This window comes from Grus americana, unplaced genomic scaffold, assembly GCF_028858705.1.
Source record: "Grus americana isolate bGruAme1 unplaced genomic scaffold, bGruAme1.mat scaffold_778, whole genome shotgun sequence".
Classification (NCBI taxonomy): Eukaryota; Metazoa; Chordata; class Aves; order Gruiformes; family Gruidae; genus Grus; species Grus americana.
Window position 1 is genome coordinate 160197 of NW_026561988.1, and position 14013 is coordinate 174209.

Consider the following 14013-nt stretch of genomic DNA (forward strand, 5'->3'; position numbering starts at 1 on the left):
AAGTCCTTTGATATCACGAGGGGATTTGATCTTATGTGACCCCGAGTTCCTGTTTAGCTATTGCTGTAGGGATGAACTGATTCCTGCAGAGACCCCAGAAGAGCCCCCAGCTACCTGCGGCACCCTCAGCCAGCACCAACCACAGCTGATGAGAGGGACCTGCCAAAGGTCTTCCTGAAGGAGGGGAGGCAGTTTCAGTGGGCTTTCTATGAGAAATGCACTAGGTTTTGCTCAGAGAAGTCTCATCTAACTTGTCATTGTCTTTTCCCTCTTTAAACAGTTCCCGATTCCCAGAGGAAGCTAATGTCCAACGGCAGCTCCATCATCACTGAGTTCCTCCTCCTGGCATTCGCAGACACACGGGAGCTGCAGCTCTTGCACTTCGGGCTCTTCCTGGGCATCTACCTGGCTGCCCTCCTGGGAAACGGCCTCATCATCACTGCCATAGCCTGTGACCACCACCTCCACACCCCCATGTACTTCTTCCTCCTCAACCTCTCCCTCCTCGACCTGGGCTCCATCTCCACCACTCTCCCCAAAGCCATGGCCAATTCCCTCTGGGACTCCAGGGCCATCTCCCACTCAGGATGTGCTGCACAGGTCATTCTGTTTGTTTTTTTCATTACAGCAGAGTATTTTCTCCTCACCGTCATGGCCTACGACTGCTACGTTGCCATCTGCAAACCCCTGCACTACGGGACCCTCCTGGGCAGCAGAGCTTGTGCCCACATGGCAGCAGCTGCCTGGGGCAGTGGGTTTCTCACTGCTCTGCTGCACACGGCCAATACATTTTCCCTACCCCTCTGCCACGGCAATGCTGTGGACCAGTTCTTCTGTGAAATCCCCCAGATCCTCAAGCTCTCCTGCTCAGATGCCTACCTCAGGGAAGTTGGGCTAATTGTGCTTAGTGTCTGTTTAGCCTTTGGGTGTTTTGTTTTCATTGTGGTGTCCTATGTGCAGATCTTCAGGGCTGTGCTGAGGATCCCCTCTGAGCAGGGACGGCACAAAGTCTTTTCCACGTGCCTCCCTCACCTGGCCGTGGTCTCCCTGTTTCTCAGCACTGCCATGTTTGCCCACCTGAAGCCCCCATCTGTCTCCTCCACAACCCTGAATCTCTTCGTGGCAGTGCTGTACTCAGTGGTGCCTCCAGCCATGAACCCCCTCATCTACAGCATGAGGAACCAGGAGCTCAAGGAAGCCGTGTGGAAACTGATGACTCAATTTTGTCCAGAAGCTGTAAAGTGTCCACCTTCTTCAGCATGTGACTCATAATGTAACTCCTTACAGGCCCAGTCTTTCTGGATTAGTTTTTGTTGTTGTCATTGTTGTTGGGTCAGTTGTTTTCTTTTCTTGCTTTTTTTACTGTGATCATGTTGTCCACAAAGAAACGTGGACACCCCACTTCTACTTATCTACCTCACTCGTGGGACCCAGCAACTGTCTGAACAAGGAGCTCTACTCCTTCTTTAATTATACAAAATACATGTACTTGCAGGGACTTGTCTGTTTGAGACCCAGGCAATGAAAACCAAACCAAATGATCTTCCTTGCAAGTTCCCTGCAAAGTCAGAGAGCAAATGAAGGACCAAAAAACCTCCACAGAGAAAGGGCAATGGGGCAGTCATGGAGTCCCTCATACCTATGGAATGGGGAATGTTCCCAGCCCTTAGACAACTGTCTTCCTCCTCTCTCTCATGACCTGCGTGGTGTTTGTGCCTGGGAAAACCCTCATCATCATGCGGATGGTGGCAAAGCAGCATCTGCACACCCCCATGGGCTTCTTTTTGAGGCATCTGTCTTCCCTGGAGACCTGCTACTGCACCACCCCCCTGCCCCAGCTGATAGCCAGCTTCATGACTGGGCACAGCACCATCTCTGCTCATCACGGTGTTAGTGTACTGTTTTCTGCACCTTTTGCATGTACAGAGTGTTTACTACTGGTGAGCACATCCTACCATCAGTACTGGGCTGTGTGCCACCCCCTGCTCTCTACAAGACTCATGAACTGGCAGGTCTGTCTGCAGAGGGCAGCTGCCCCTTCGCTAGGGTGACTTCTGTCATCTACAGCAAGCAGCTCAGTTGTGTGCCAGATGTAGTTCTGTGGCTGCAGTGGCGCGGACCACTTCTGCTGTGATTTCACCCCCTTGCTGGAGCTCTCACGCAGTGACACTGCGACACTCATGCTCTTTGCTTTCATCGCCTGCTTTTTAGATCCCATCCTTCCCTTCCCGTGTGCACCAGAGCTGCCACCTTGGGGCAGCTCTCCCATCCAACGTGGGCAGCCAGAAAGCCTTCTGCACCTGTTCCTCTCACCTCAATAGTGCCACTGTTTTCTATGAAACTCACTTTCTTGGGTGTGTGATGCCCAGAACAGCCCTCCTGAGACAGTTTGACAAAGCCCTTTTTCTACACCATCCTCACATCCCTGTTCAATCTCTTCATCTACAGCCTGTGGACCAGAGAAGTTGCAGGAGGGAAACACTGAGAAAAACGCTCAGGAAAGCTGTCAGCAGCAGAGAGAACCCATTGGAGTGGTGGGCCTTTAGGAAGAAATCACTTCTGGTTCTCTTTTGAACCCGTCCAGAGGACCTGGACTGGTGTGTGCCATGTCCTGGGAGCTCCCCGGATGTGTTGGCTATGAAGAAGGCTTTTGGTGTGAGAAGGAGCAGAGAGGTGTCATCATGCGGCCTCTCAAGCATCTCGGAAGGTGCAGAGAGATCAGGGAGGTTCCAAGGTCCTCAGAAAAGGCAAATATCAAACCCATCTTCAAGAAGGGCAAGAAGGAGGACTGGGAGTGTTGCAAGTTGGTCAGCTTCACCTCACTTCCTGGGAAGGTGACAGGGCACATGCACTTGCAGCCACCTCCATCACTTGTTGGACAGAAGAGGATTGCTGAGCCCATGTGGGAGGGGAACAAAGGGCATGCTGTGTGCCTGGACTTTTGCACCTCCTTGGATGTGCTTTCCCATAGTCTCCTTAGAGCAGGTTGTTAACATCTGGACTGAAGAAGTGGACGATGCGGTGGGTGGGAAGTTGACTGGCCAGGATCAGGAACAAATTCTGTCAGTGGTAAAAAGTCTGAGGAGGAGCCAGATACTAGCAGCATTGGTCAGCGATCAGTAAAATTTCATAACAAATCATTAAAAGCTGGAAATGAAGACTTTGTCAGCTGTTACATAGATTTCTTTTTCTGCAGAGCCTTCAACTTTTGTCTAACATTTACATTCCGCACTTAATGCAGTTGTCCGCACAGAGGTGGTCACTGCATCCAAGAAGCCCTGTGGTAACTGAAGCACCCCTGTGGGAAAAGTGACGCAGGAACCCTTCGGATGCATGAGCGGGTTTGCAGGCAGGGAACCTCTGGGATGGTGCAGGGCATCACCTTCCCCCAGTGCTGCTGGGTGGGCAGTGAAGAGGCCTCTCAAGCGCAGCAGCACAATGTGCCCCCTTGGATGCTGGCTGTGAGGTCACTTCTGGCTGGTCAGCAGCGGGGAGAGAGATACTCTGAGCTCATGGGTTTCATCAGAAAGAGGCCCCCAACAAGATGACGCATTTGGGGAGGACAGGAGGAGCCTGGGCAAAAGAAATGGGAGACTTGGGGGAAGGAAGACATGCTTGGCCAGTAGACACTAAAGAGTTAAAATAGGTTATGGAGATGTTGCTGTGAAAACATTGACGGTGAAGACATTCATGTTAAGCCCTTCCACTGTGTCTAACCAGTAACCTTAAGCCCTAACTCTACCCCTAAATACTAATCCTCACCCTGACAGTAAACCACTCTTACTGACCTAACTGAGCTTAGGCTATCCCTAACCTCAAACCTAACATCTAACCCAAATCCAAACCCCATAACTCCTTACCCTTACCCTATTGCTTCCCCTAGCCCCTAGCCTCCACCCTTAGCATTTAAACGCTGGCCTTAAGCCTGGCCCTCACCCTAGCCCTAAACAAAACCTTAACCCACAAAGCCAGCCCACAGCCTTCACGCGAACCAGGCACCTTCAGCAGAACACCAAACCCTCTCCCTAAGCCTTTGCCTAATCCCCAGGACTGAAAGGTGAGCTCTAATCCCTAAGCCCGAACCTCAACACCTGACTCCCACAGCCCTCGCTCCTGTGCTCTAAGCCCCTCACCTTCAGCCCCTCCTCACCCTAACTTGCTCTGACTGGCCCCTTGGACAGGGCAGGGATTGAGAGGTCCCAGAAGAGTCGCCTGGTGTTGGAGGAGGAGTGCGAGGTGACCTGTATCTGATGAGCTCATGGGCCACAAAGAGGAGATGGGTGGGAATGCTGTGGTGAGGCCAGCTGTGCTCCAGGATCTCAGGGGCCAGCAGGAGGCACAAGGCTGTGAAGGTGGCTGTGAGGTCACAGCTGGGAGGTCACTTCTGTCTCTGAAGTTGATAGGGCAGCAGCAGGAACATTGCTGGGAAAGGGACCGTGAGGTCACTTCTTTCTGCAGTAGCTGATAGGTCAGCCCCTGACTCATGGCTGGGTTATCTGCTTTTAGGCTCACATCTGCCAGAGTCCCTAGCAGGCCAGCAGAAGGCATGTGGTTGGCAAGTTGATTGTGGAAATCCCTTTCCCTAAGTTGCTGGTAGGCCCATCCAGGAGGAGGGCTTGGATATGGGTTGTCATGTCCTTTCCACCTGAGTACCTGATGGGCCAGCAGCAGGTACGTGGCTTGGCTGCATTTACTGGAGAAGCTGAAAGGCCAGCATCAGGCATGTGGCTTGGAAGATAATGGTGAGGTTCCTTTTGTCTGGTCAGTTGTTAGGCCAAGAGAAGGCTGATGGGTTGGCTATCATTATGACATCAATTATGTCTGAGAAGCTCATATGCCAGCAGGACACACATGGTCATGGAGGTGAGTGTGAGGTCACTGGAACCTCCAGTCACTTGCGGTGACTGGCCATCAGCGGACACATGGCTGTGGTGGTGCCTATGACATCACTTCTGCCTGAGAATCTGACAGCCAGCAGCAGGCATATGACTTGGTCGTTGTTTTGTACCTGGAGGTTCTGGTTTGTTACGTCCCCCATAAGAAAGGCACGCAGACTCGGTGAAGTATCATTTAAAATGCCATTTGATGGAGCAAACATTATAAACAGTGACTGAGGCCAGCTGAACACAGGGCTGTATTAGGAGGACTGTGGCCACCCAGGCAAGGGTGTTATCACCCCCCTTGACGCAGCGCTGGTGTAGCCACATCTGGACTTGTGTGCCTGGGCATGGGGTTGCCAGCCTGGAGGAGTGGGCAAGAACTGGAGCAGCCCCAGAGGACATCTGCCAGGAAAGGGGGTTGGGGCCTCTGTGGAGAAGCTGAGAGACTTGGGTGGAGTGGAGGTTCAGGGCACTACAGTAGCAGCTGAAAACTGCTGGAAGGGTGGTTTCAGAGATGATGGAGCTTTTCTTGGTAGTGGGAAGAGAAGCAAACCGTCACAAAGTGCAGCTTGGAAGGTTCAGACTTGTTGTGTTGAAAAAGAAATGTCACTCAAAGGGTAGCCTTGGGGTGCAAGAGATCACCCAGAGGGTGTCTGGATCAGCCCATGGCTTTGTCTTTCAAGGAAAAGCCAACAAGGCTAGAGAGACATCAGTGAAGGTAACAGAAATGCTGAGGTGAGACCTTGGTGGGAAATAAAGATGGGTGTCTGCAGCCTGAAGGGAAAGAGGTGCAGACATGGAACGTGTAGGACAGACTGCATTAGGGATGGCCAAGGACTCTGGCACAGCTGAAAGGCCCAACAGGACCGAGGTATTTGCCCTCCTGGCTGTGGCAGCTCACTCTGTCACCAGGGCCTACCAGGTAAAACGTTATTTTGATGCTCTGGACTCTGTCTCTTCCTCACCCCTGCCTGGGGAAGCCTGGGGGTGTTGCACAGTTTTCCTACACTGGGCATTGCTCCCCCTTGTAACCGTGGGATAGGGGCCGTGAAACAGAAACTATAGGATCAGGTTGAGATAATTAGTTTGTAACCAAGGTGATAGGTAATGAAGCTAACTGACCGTGGCAAGGTACAATGCTGCTATGTTCCATGCACAGTCCCTACCAAACCAAACAATAGGTTTGGAGATATTAATCTTATGAAGTAAGTTGCTATGGACAGGTGCACCTACAACAAGGATACTGCGCATGCCTGCAAGTAGAGGGTCACCCAGTGGACACGGGTGCGAGACCACTGATGACCACCAGGGACCCTTGAGGACCACCGACTCAAATCACTGAGCATGCGTGACGGGGAGGAGAATATGGAAATGGATTCTAAGAAATGATTATCACAGGACTGCCTTTTCTTGGAAAAATAATGAATATGTATATTTTGATTCTCTACGACTTGTGTGTTGGTGATCACCTGGCATGCACGTTGGGTGGAGCTATCCCCCGTGCATCCAGCACTGCAATAAAGAATGACTGCCTTTTAACACTACATTGGTGTTATGAGGTTTATTCCAGATTTTGGTGACACCCTCACACCCGACTCCCCCCAGGAAGAGCCCTGAGCCACGTGTGAGGGACAGGATCTGCCTTCCCTGGGCCTGGGGGTCAGGCCTTGGCCCTTCTGCTTCATCAAACAAAAGCAGGGCTTTCTCTGCATCTCAGCTGCCTGCACATTACCTTTGCCTACCTGCAGTCGTGGCCTCCAATTATCTGCTCTAACGAGTCCACAGGGAGGCTTTGTCAGTAATGGCCCTCGGTGGGGACCATTAATGCTTCAAGGTACTTTGGGTTTCGCTTCTGACTTTGACTTCTTGAGCAGTCTCTTCAATCTCCTCTCAGTATCTGAGGTTCACAGACTCAACCCCAAATACACCATGGACTCATTAAAATACAGAAAGTCCTAGCAAGCCAATAATCCTCCTGTAATTTTCTTCAAGTCTTCAAGACTTGTACAGGGAATTGTGTAGTTAAGGAGGAAGATTCTAAAGCACTCCTAATAAAAAATACATTTTATTTTAAAGATTGTATTTTATAACTTTTCCGTTTAGAGAAGAGGTGATAGAAGCATTCTGCAATTGATATTGATCCAGATGGTGTCCTCATAAGGTCTGGACACGTAAGATAATCAGTCCCTTGAAGTCTGACACTGTATGGACAGCCTTGTTCCTCATCTCCCCAACCCCTCCGCTTCTCTCATTGTCCCCCTGGGATTTGCGTGACTTTTCCTTACATCAGACTTCTACAGTGCAGTCTCTGCAGCTGGGTGTTACAGCTCCTTTGCACCATCTCCCACCTGTTTTCCTTAGAGAACTGGCCCAGAAGGATTTTTCCTGTTTGCAAGCAAAGCGTGAGAAACGTTCATAAACAGAACACGCTCTGCAAGCATATGCTACGTACAAGTTCTTCTAACGAGGTTGCCTTTCCACAAGGGATAATCTTATGAGAAATGTTGTAGATAGATAGATCCAAAAAGGTAGATATAAACATAATTAAAGAGTTGGCCAAGGAGACAATTAGACTACTGGAAGACAGGCAAACTTTTAACTCCCTGATGACAAAGCAGCAACTGGAGAGGTGACAGGAATCTGAATGAACAAAATGTAAGGGGAAAAGAAACGGGAGAATGGAGGGAAGAGCCAAGCAAAGCAAAGCATGAGAAACGTTCATAAACAGAACATGCTCTGCAAGCGTATGCTACTGACGTGGTTTAGCCCCAGCCGGCAGCTGAGCACCACGCCTCACCCCTCCCTCGGTGGGATGGGGAGGAGAATGGAAAAACAAAGGCAAAGCCTGGTGGGTTGGGATAAGGACAGTTTACTGGGATGGCAAGGGAGAGGGAAACAATCAACAACAGTACTGATAACAGATATTCACAATGGGTGATAACAGATATTCACAATGGGTGATAACAGAAAGCAATTTACTGATCCAACGACCCAACCAACCAGACGCTCAGCCCATCCCAGAGCCACCACGAACCTGCCCCTCCCTGACTAGCCCCTTTTTATGGTGAGCATGATGTCACACGGTACGGAATAGCCCCTGGCCAGCTTGGCTCACCTGTCCTGGCTCCTTGTGAAATTAACTCTATCCTCGCCAGAACCAGGACATTATCCACCCCTTATTCCATACCATCTACGTCATGACCAGATTATTTCACAGATCTCATTCCCTTACTCTACGGGCCATTGCTCTAAAATATCTGTCGAGTTCATTTAGTCCATGGCTTTGGGTTCCATCTGCCATTACAGTCTCTCAGGGCAGGAGCAATGGTGTGTGCTGCTGGATTGTTGCACACTGCATCCGGAGTTTTCATGGCTGGTGTATCTGGTATGGTCCATGCTCACAGTCTGGATGTCAAAGATGTGATTTTCAATGAAGTTCCTGGGCACCAGTTGAAGTCAGTGCTAGTTCCATCATCGTGGCACTTTGTTCAGTTTCAAAGTCCACCCTTCATTAGTTTTGGGTGATTCTTATGGTCATACCATTGATACACTATATAGCTATTAACATCATACAATTTAATTCATTGGCTATTTTCACCCCAAATCAAATCCCCCTGGGGCACACATCGGACTTCCCCATCCTTTCTCATCACCCACCAAGTGCACCCTGGTCCCTGAGCAAAAGCAATCCCGCAGATGGGCTTGCCTTTGCCTGAAGCAGGGATAACCCAAACTGTCTTTCCCAACATATTTTTCATAGGCACTACATAAACTTTATCCCCTTCTACTGGGCGTGGAAATTTTGATTGGGCAGGGCCAGCTCGATTGGCAGATCCCCTAGTGTTAACCAACCAGGTGGCCTTTGCTAAATGTGTGTCCCAGTGTTTGAGGGTCCCACCACCCATTGCTCTCAGGGTAGTTTTTAGCAGTCCATTGTACCTTTCAATTTTCCCAGAGGCTGGTGCATGACAGGGGGTGTGATACACCCACTCAATACCATGCTCTTTGGCCCAGGTGTCTATGAGGTTGTTCCGAAAATGAGTCCCATTGTCTGACTCAATTCTCTCTGGGGTGCCATGTCGCCACAGGACTTGCTTTTCAAGACCCAGGATGGTGTTCCGGGCAGTGGCATGGGGCACAGGATATGTTTCCAGCCATCCAGTGGTTGCTTCCACCATTGTAAGAATGTAACGCTTGCCTTGGTGGGTTTGTGGGAGTGTGATGTAGTCAATTTGCCATGCTTCCCCATATTTATATTTCAATCATTGTCCTCCATACCACAGAGGCTTTACCCACTTGGTTTACCTGATTGCAGCACATGCTTCACATTGATGGATGACCTGTGAGATGGCGTCCATGCTCAAGTCCACCCCTTGATCACGGGCCCATCTATATGTCGCATCTCTTCCTTGATGGCCTGAGGTGTCATGGGCCCACCGAGCTATAAATAATTCACCCTTACGCTGCCAGTCCAAATCCACCTGAGCCACTTCAATCTTGGCAGCCTGATCCACCTGCTGGCTGTTCTGATGTTCCTCAGTGGCCCGACTCTTGGGTACGTGGGCATCTACATGACGTACCTTTACAACCAGCTTCTCTAGCCGGGCAGCGATATCTTGCCACAATGGGGCAGCCCAGATGGGTTTGCCTCTGCGTTGCCAGTTGTTTCACTTCCACTGCTGTACCCACCCCCACAGGGCATTGGCCACCATCCATGAGTCAGTATAGAGGTACGGTGTTGGCCACTTTTCTCTTTCAGCAATATCTAAAGCCAGCTGGACGGCTTTCACCTCTGCAAACTGGCTCGATTCACCTTCTCCTTCAGCAGCTTCTGCAACTCCCCGTGTAGGACTCCATACAGCGGCCTTCCACCTTCGATGCTTTCCCACAATGCGACAGGACCCATCAGTGAAGAGGGCATATGGCTTCTCATCTTCTGTTAGTTTATTATACGGTGGGGCTTCTTCAGCACGTGTCACCTCCTCCTCTGGCGACATTCCAAAATCTTTCCCTTCTGGCCAGTCCATGATCACTTCCAGAATTCCTGGATGATTGGGGTTTCCTGTTCGAGCCCGCTGTGTAATCAGTGCGACCCACTTACTCCACATAGCATCGGTTGCATGGTGTGTAGAGGGGGCCCTCTCTTTGAACATCCAGCCCGGCACTGGCAGTCAGGGTGCCAAGAGGAGCTGTGCTTCAGTGCCAATCACCTCTGAAGCAGCTCGAACCCCTTCATAGGCTGCCAATATCTCCTTTTCCATTGGAGTGTAGCGGGCCTTGGATCCTCTGTATCCCCGACTCCAAAACCCCAGGGGTCGACCTCGAGTCTCCCCTGGTGCTTTCTGCCAGAGGCTCCAGGTAGGGCCATTCTCCCCGGCTGCGGTGTACAGCACATTTTGTACATCTGGTCCTGCCCGGACTGGCCCAAGAGCTACGGCATGAACTATTTCCTGTTTAATTTGTTCAAAAGCTTGTCGTTGCTCAGGGCCCCATTTGAAATCATTCTTCTTCCAGGTTACGTGGTAGAGAGGGCTTACACTCAGACTGTAATTCGGAATGTGCATTCTCCAGAAACCCACAACACCTAACACTGTGTCTCCTTTTTGTTGGTTGGTGGAGACATGGCTGCTATTTTGTTGATAATATCCATTGGGATCTGACGCCACCCATCGTGCCACCTTATTCCTAAAAACTGGATTTCCTGCGCAGGCCCCTTCACCTTACTTTGTTTTATGGCAAAGCCAGCCTGCAGCAGGATTTGGATTATTTTCTTCCCTTTCTCAGAAACTTCCTCTGCTGAGCTGCCCCATACAATGATGTCATCAATGTATTGCAGGTGCTCTGGGGCTTCACCCTTTTCCAGTGCAGTCTGGATCAGTCCATGGCAAATGGTGGGGCTGTGTTTCCACCCCTGGGGCAGTCGATTCCAGGTGTACTGGACACCCCTCCAAGTGAAGGCAAACTGTGGCCTGCACTCTGCTGCCAAAGGGATCGAGAAAAATGCATTAGCTATATCAGTTGTGGCATACCATTTGGCTGCCTTTGACTCCAGTTCGTACTGGAGTTCCAACATGTCTGGCACGGCAGCACTCATCAGTGGTGTGACTTCATTCAGGCCACGATAGTCTACTGTTAGCCTCCACTCTCCATTGGACTTCCGCACTGGCCATATGGGACTGTTAAAGGGTGAGCGGGTTCTGCTGATCACTCCCTGACCCTCCAGTTGACGAATTAGCTCATGGATGGGAACCAGGGAGTCTCTGTTGGTGCGGTATTGCCGCCGGTGCACAGTTGTGGTAGCAATCGGCTCCTGTTGCTCTTCAACCCTCAGCAACCCTACAACAGAAGGTTCCTCCGAGAGGCCGGGCAAACTAGACAATGGTTCAATTTCCTCCGCTTCCAAAGCAGCTATTCCAAAAGCCCACCGGTAGCATGTTGGGTCTTTGAAATACCCTTTCCGGAGGTAATCTATGCCCAGGATGCACAGAGCCTCTGGCCCAGTCACAATGGGGTGCTTTTGCCACTCATTCCCAGTTAGACTTACTTCAGCCTCCAACAGAGTCAACTGTTGGGATCCCCCCGTCACACCAGAAATAGATATCGGTTCCACCCCTTCCTAGCTCGATGGCATTAGGGTACACTGTGCACCAGTGTCCACTAGGGCTTTGTACTCTTGTGGGTCCGATGTGCCAGGCCATCGGATCCACAGTCCAATAAACCCTATTGTCCCTTTCCTCCACCTGGCTGGAGGCAGGGCCCCTCTAATCCTGCTCATCATAGTCACTATTCACCTCTTGCAAAAAGGACTTAGAAGTCCCTTCAAGAGGATCATAAGTGCGATCGGGCCTTTCACTTGGTCTGGGGGGCTGCCGGGTGGAAACTGGAGCGGCATTCTTTCTGGAAGAGTCCCTTTGTACAGCTGTCTTGCCTTGTAACTCATGTACTCGTGCCCGCAGGGTTGAGGTAGGCTTCCCATCCCATTTCCTCATGTCTTCTAAGTGGTCACGCAGATAAAACCACAGGATATCTCGTGGTGTGTATGCTCCATATCCCCTCTCTGGAGCAGAAAAACGCTTACTCCTAACAGCTGCAATACGGGTCTGCACAGGTGGGGAGTAAGATATATCCTCTTTGAGTTGCCGGACGTCCTGGGACAGTTTCTCCACAGCCGAGATGAGGGAGGAAGAAAGGGTCTCTTCATATTGCCGGAGTCGGCCAGCGACTTCGTCCACTGTGGGTGCCTCTTCACTTTTCCAGTCGATGACTGCCAGTGAGTTGGTGTACGATGATGGTGCACTTCGTACAAATTTTCGCCACATGGGTCGGGTACACTGGACTTCATCGGAGTCTGTGGGCAACTGTGCATTGTCCGGATCATAATAAAGCATCTCCCGCACAGCTAATTCCCTCAGATATTGGATACCTCTCTCCATAGTGGTCCACTTGCCTGGCCGACATACAACATCTTCGCTGAAAGGATACCTTTCCCTCACACTTGACAGGAGTCGCCTCCAGAGGCTGAGGGCCTGTGCCTTCTTCCCAATTGCCTTGTCAATTCCCCCTTCCCTAGACAAGGATCCCAGCTGCTTGGCCTCCCTGCCCTCCAGTTCCAGGCTACTGGCCCCGTTATCCCAGCAGCGGAGCAGCCAGGTAATAATGTGCTCCCCTGGAAGGCGGCTGAAATCTTTCCGCATATCTCGCACGTTCATCGCACTTTCTCTCTGCTGCTCCATCCTCCTCACTTTTTTCCCCTGCTCCAACGGGGGGTCTTTCCCATCAGGGACAGTCCTTCATGAACTTCTCCAATGTGGGTCCTTCCCATGGGCCGCATTTCTTCATGACCTGCTCCAGCGTGGGTGCCTTCATCAGGGTGCAGTCCTTCAGGAGCAGACTGCTCCAGCATGGGTCCCCCGTGGGGTCACAAGTCCTGCCAATAAAACTGCTACAACGTGGGCTCCTCTCTCCATGGGGTCACAGGTTCTGCCAGGAGCCTGCTCCAGCGCGGGCTTCCCATGGGGTCACAGCCTCCTTCAGGTGTCTCATTCATGCTGGAAGGCACCTCGGGAGGTGTCTGAACCTCCTGCTCAAAGAAGGCTCAGACCAAACTACTCACAGCTTTATCGAAACACATCCTGTTTGCTTTCTGGGGCAGAGACAGTGCACACTCCCTGGGAAATGGCTTCCAGCATTTGACTATCCTCATGCTGGAAAACTCTCTCCCTATATGCAGCCTGACCCTCTCTTGTTCCGGGCCATTGCCTCTTGTCCTTACGTCTCGTATCACGCACATAAGCCTGACTCGGACTTCCTGGGAATGGTGCAATGCTTCTGCAAGAACTTCCCTTCTCCAGGCAGGACAAGCCCAGCTCCTTCAACCTCTCCTCATAGGCAGCGTCCTGACATTCTTGAGGGCCCTTTGCTCAACCTGCTACAGCTTGCCAACGTCCTTCCTCTACTGGGGATCTGAAATTGGGATGCAGTAACCTGGAAAATCCCTTCCCCCAATTTCCTGGCCGTGCTCCTGCTCTGACAGCCCAGGATGCTGGTGGCCTCCCTTGCTGCCAGGGCACACAGCCGCCTCCTGTCCAGCTCCCTGCCCACCGAGACCTTTCCCACACGGCTGCTCCCAGCTAGGCAGCCCCCAGGCTGTGCCATTGCCAGGGTGAGTCCCCTGCAGGGGCAGAAACTGCCACTTGCCCTTGCTGGAGTTCAGGAGGTTCTTGCCCATAGATGCTCTTCTCCTCCTTGAACCATTTCCCTGAGCACAGAGGCCTGGAGACCTTTTCAGTAAAGACTCAGGCACAGAAGGCATTGAGTCCCTCAGCCCCACCTGTGCCTGCTGTTATTAAATCACCCTCCCTGTTCAGCAGCAGCAGCAGGCTGGCATTTCAGTTGTGCAGCCTAAAGGTCATCTCTAACAGGTCTCTAACAGGTGATCAAAGCTCATCTTTTCACTCTTGACTTTCCCAGGTGACCTTTGCCTTTCCTGAAATCCTACCTGCACAATGAAGTTAAGGCTCAAAATTTTCTCGTTTGTGGAAGGATCTCAGAAAGGCACTGCAGGGACCTTTTATTTATTTTTTATTGTAACACAGAGAGAGCAAGGCTCTCCATATACACAGCCACTCAGTCA

The 14013-nt window shown here is 51.2% G+C and overlaps 1 protein-coding gene across 1 annotated transcript; it reads left to right on the forward strand.

The window, feature by feature from the left end:
• The first annotated feature begins 303 nt into the window (after positions 1-303).
• LOC129201100 (olfactory receptor 14C36-like) lies at positions 304-1272 on the forward strand. The gene has a single exon (XM_054812265.1). It carries the CDS (start codon positions 304-306, stop codon positions 1270-1272), a length of 969 nt encoding a protein of 322 aa, XP_054668240.1.
• The last annotated feature ends 12741 nt before the right edge of the window (positions 1273-14013 follow it).

Coding starts and splice junctions, on each gene's coding strand:
- LOC129201100 (XM_054812265.1), top strand. CDS start 304: ATGTCCAACGGCAGCTCCATCATCACTGAGTTCCTCCTCCTGGCATTC.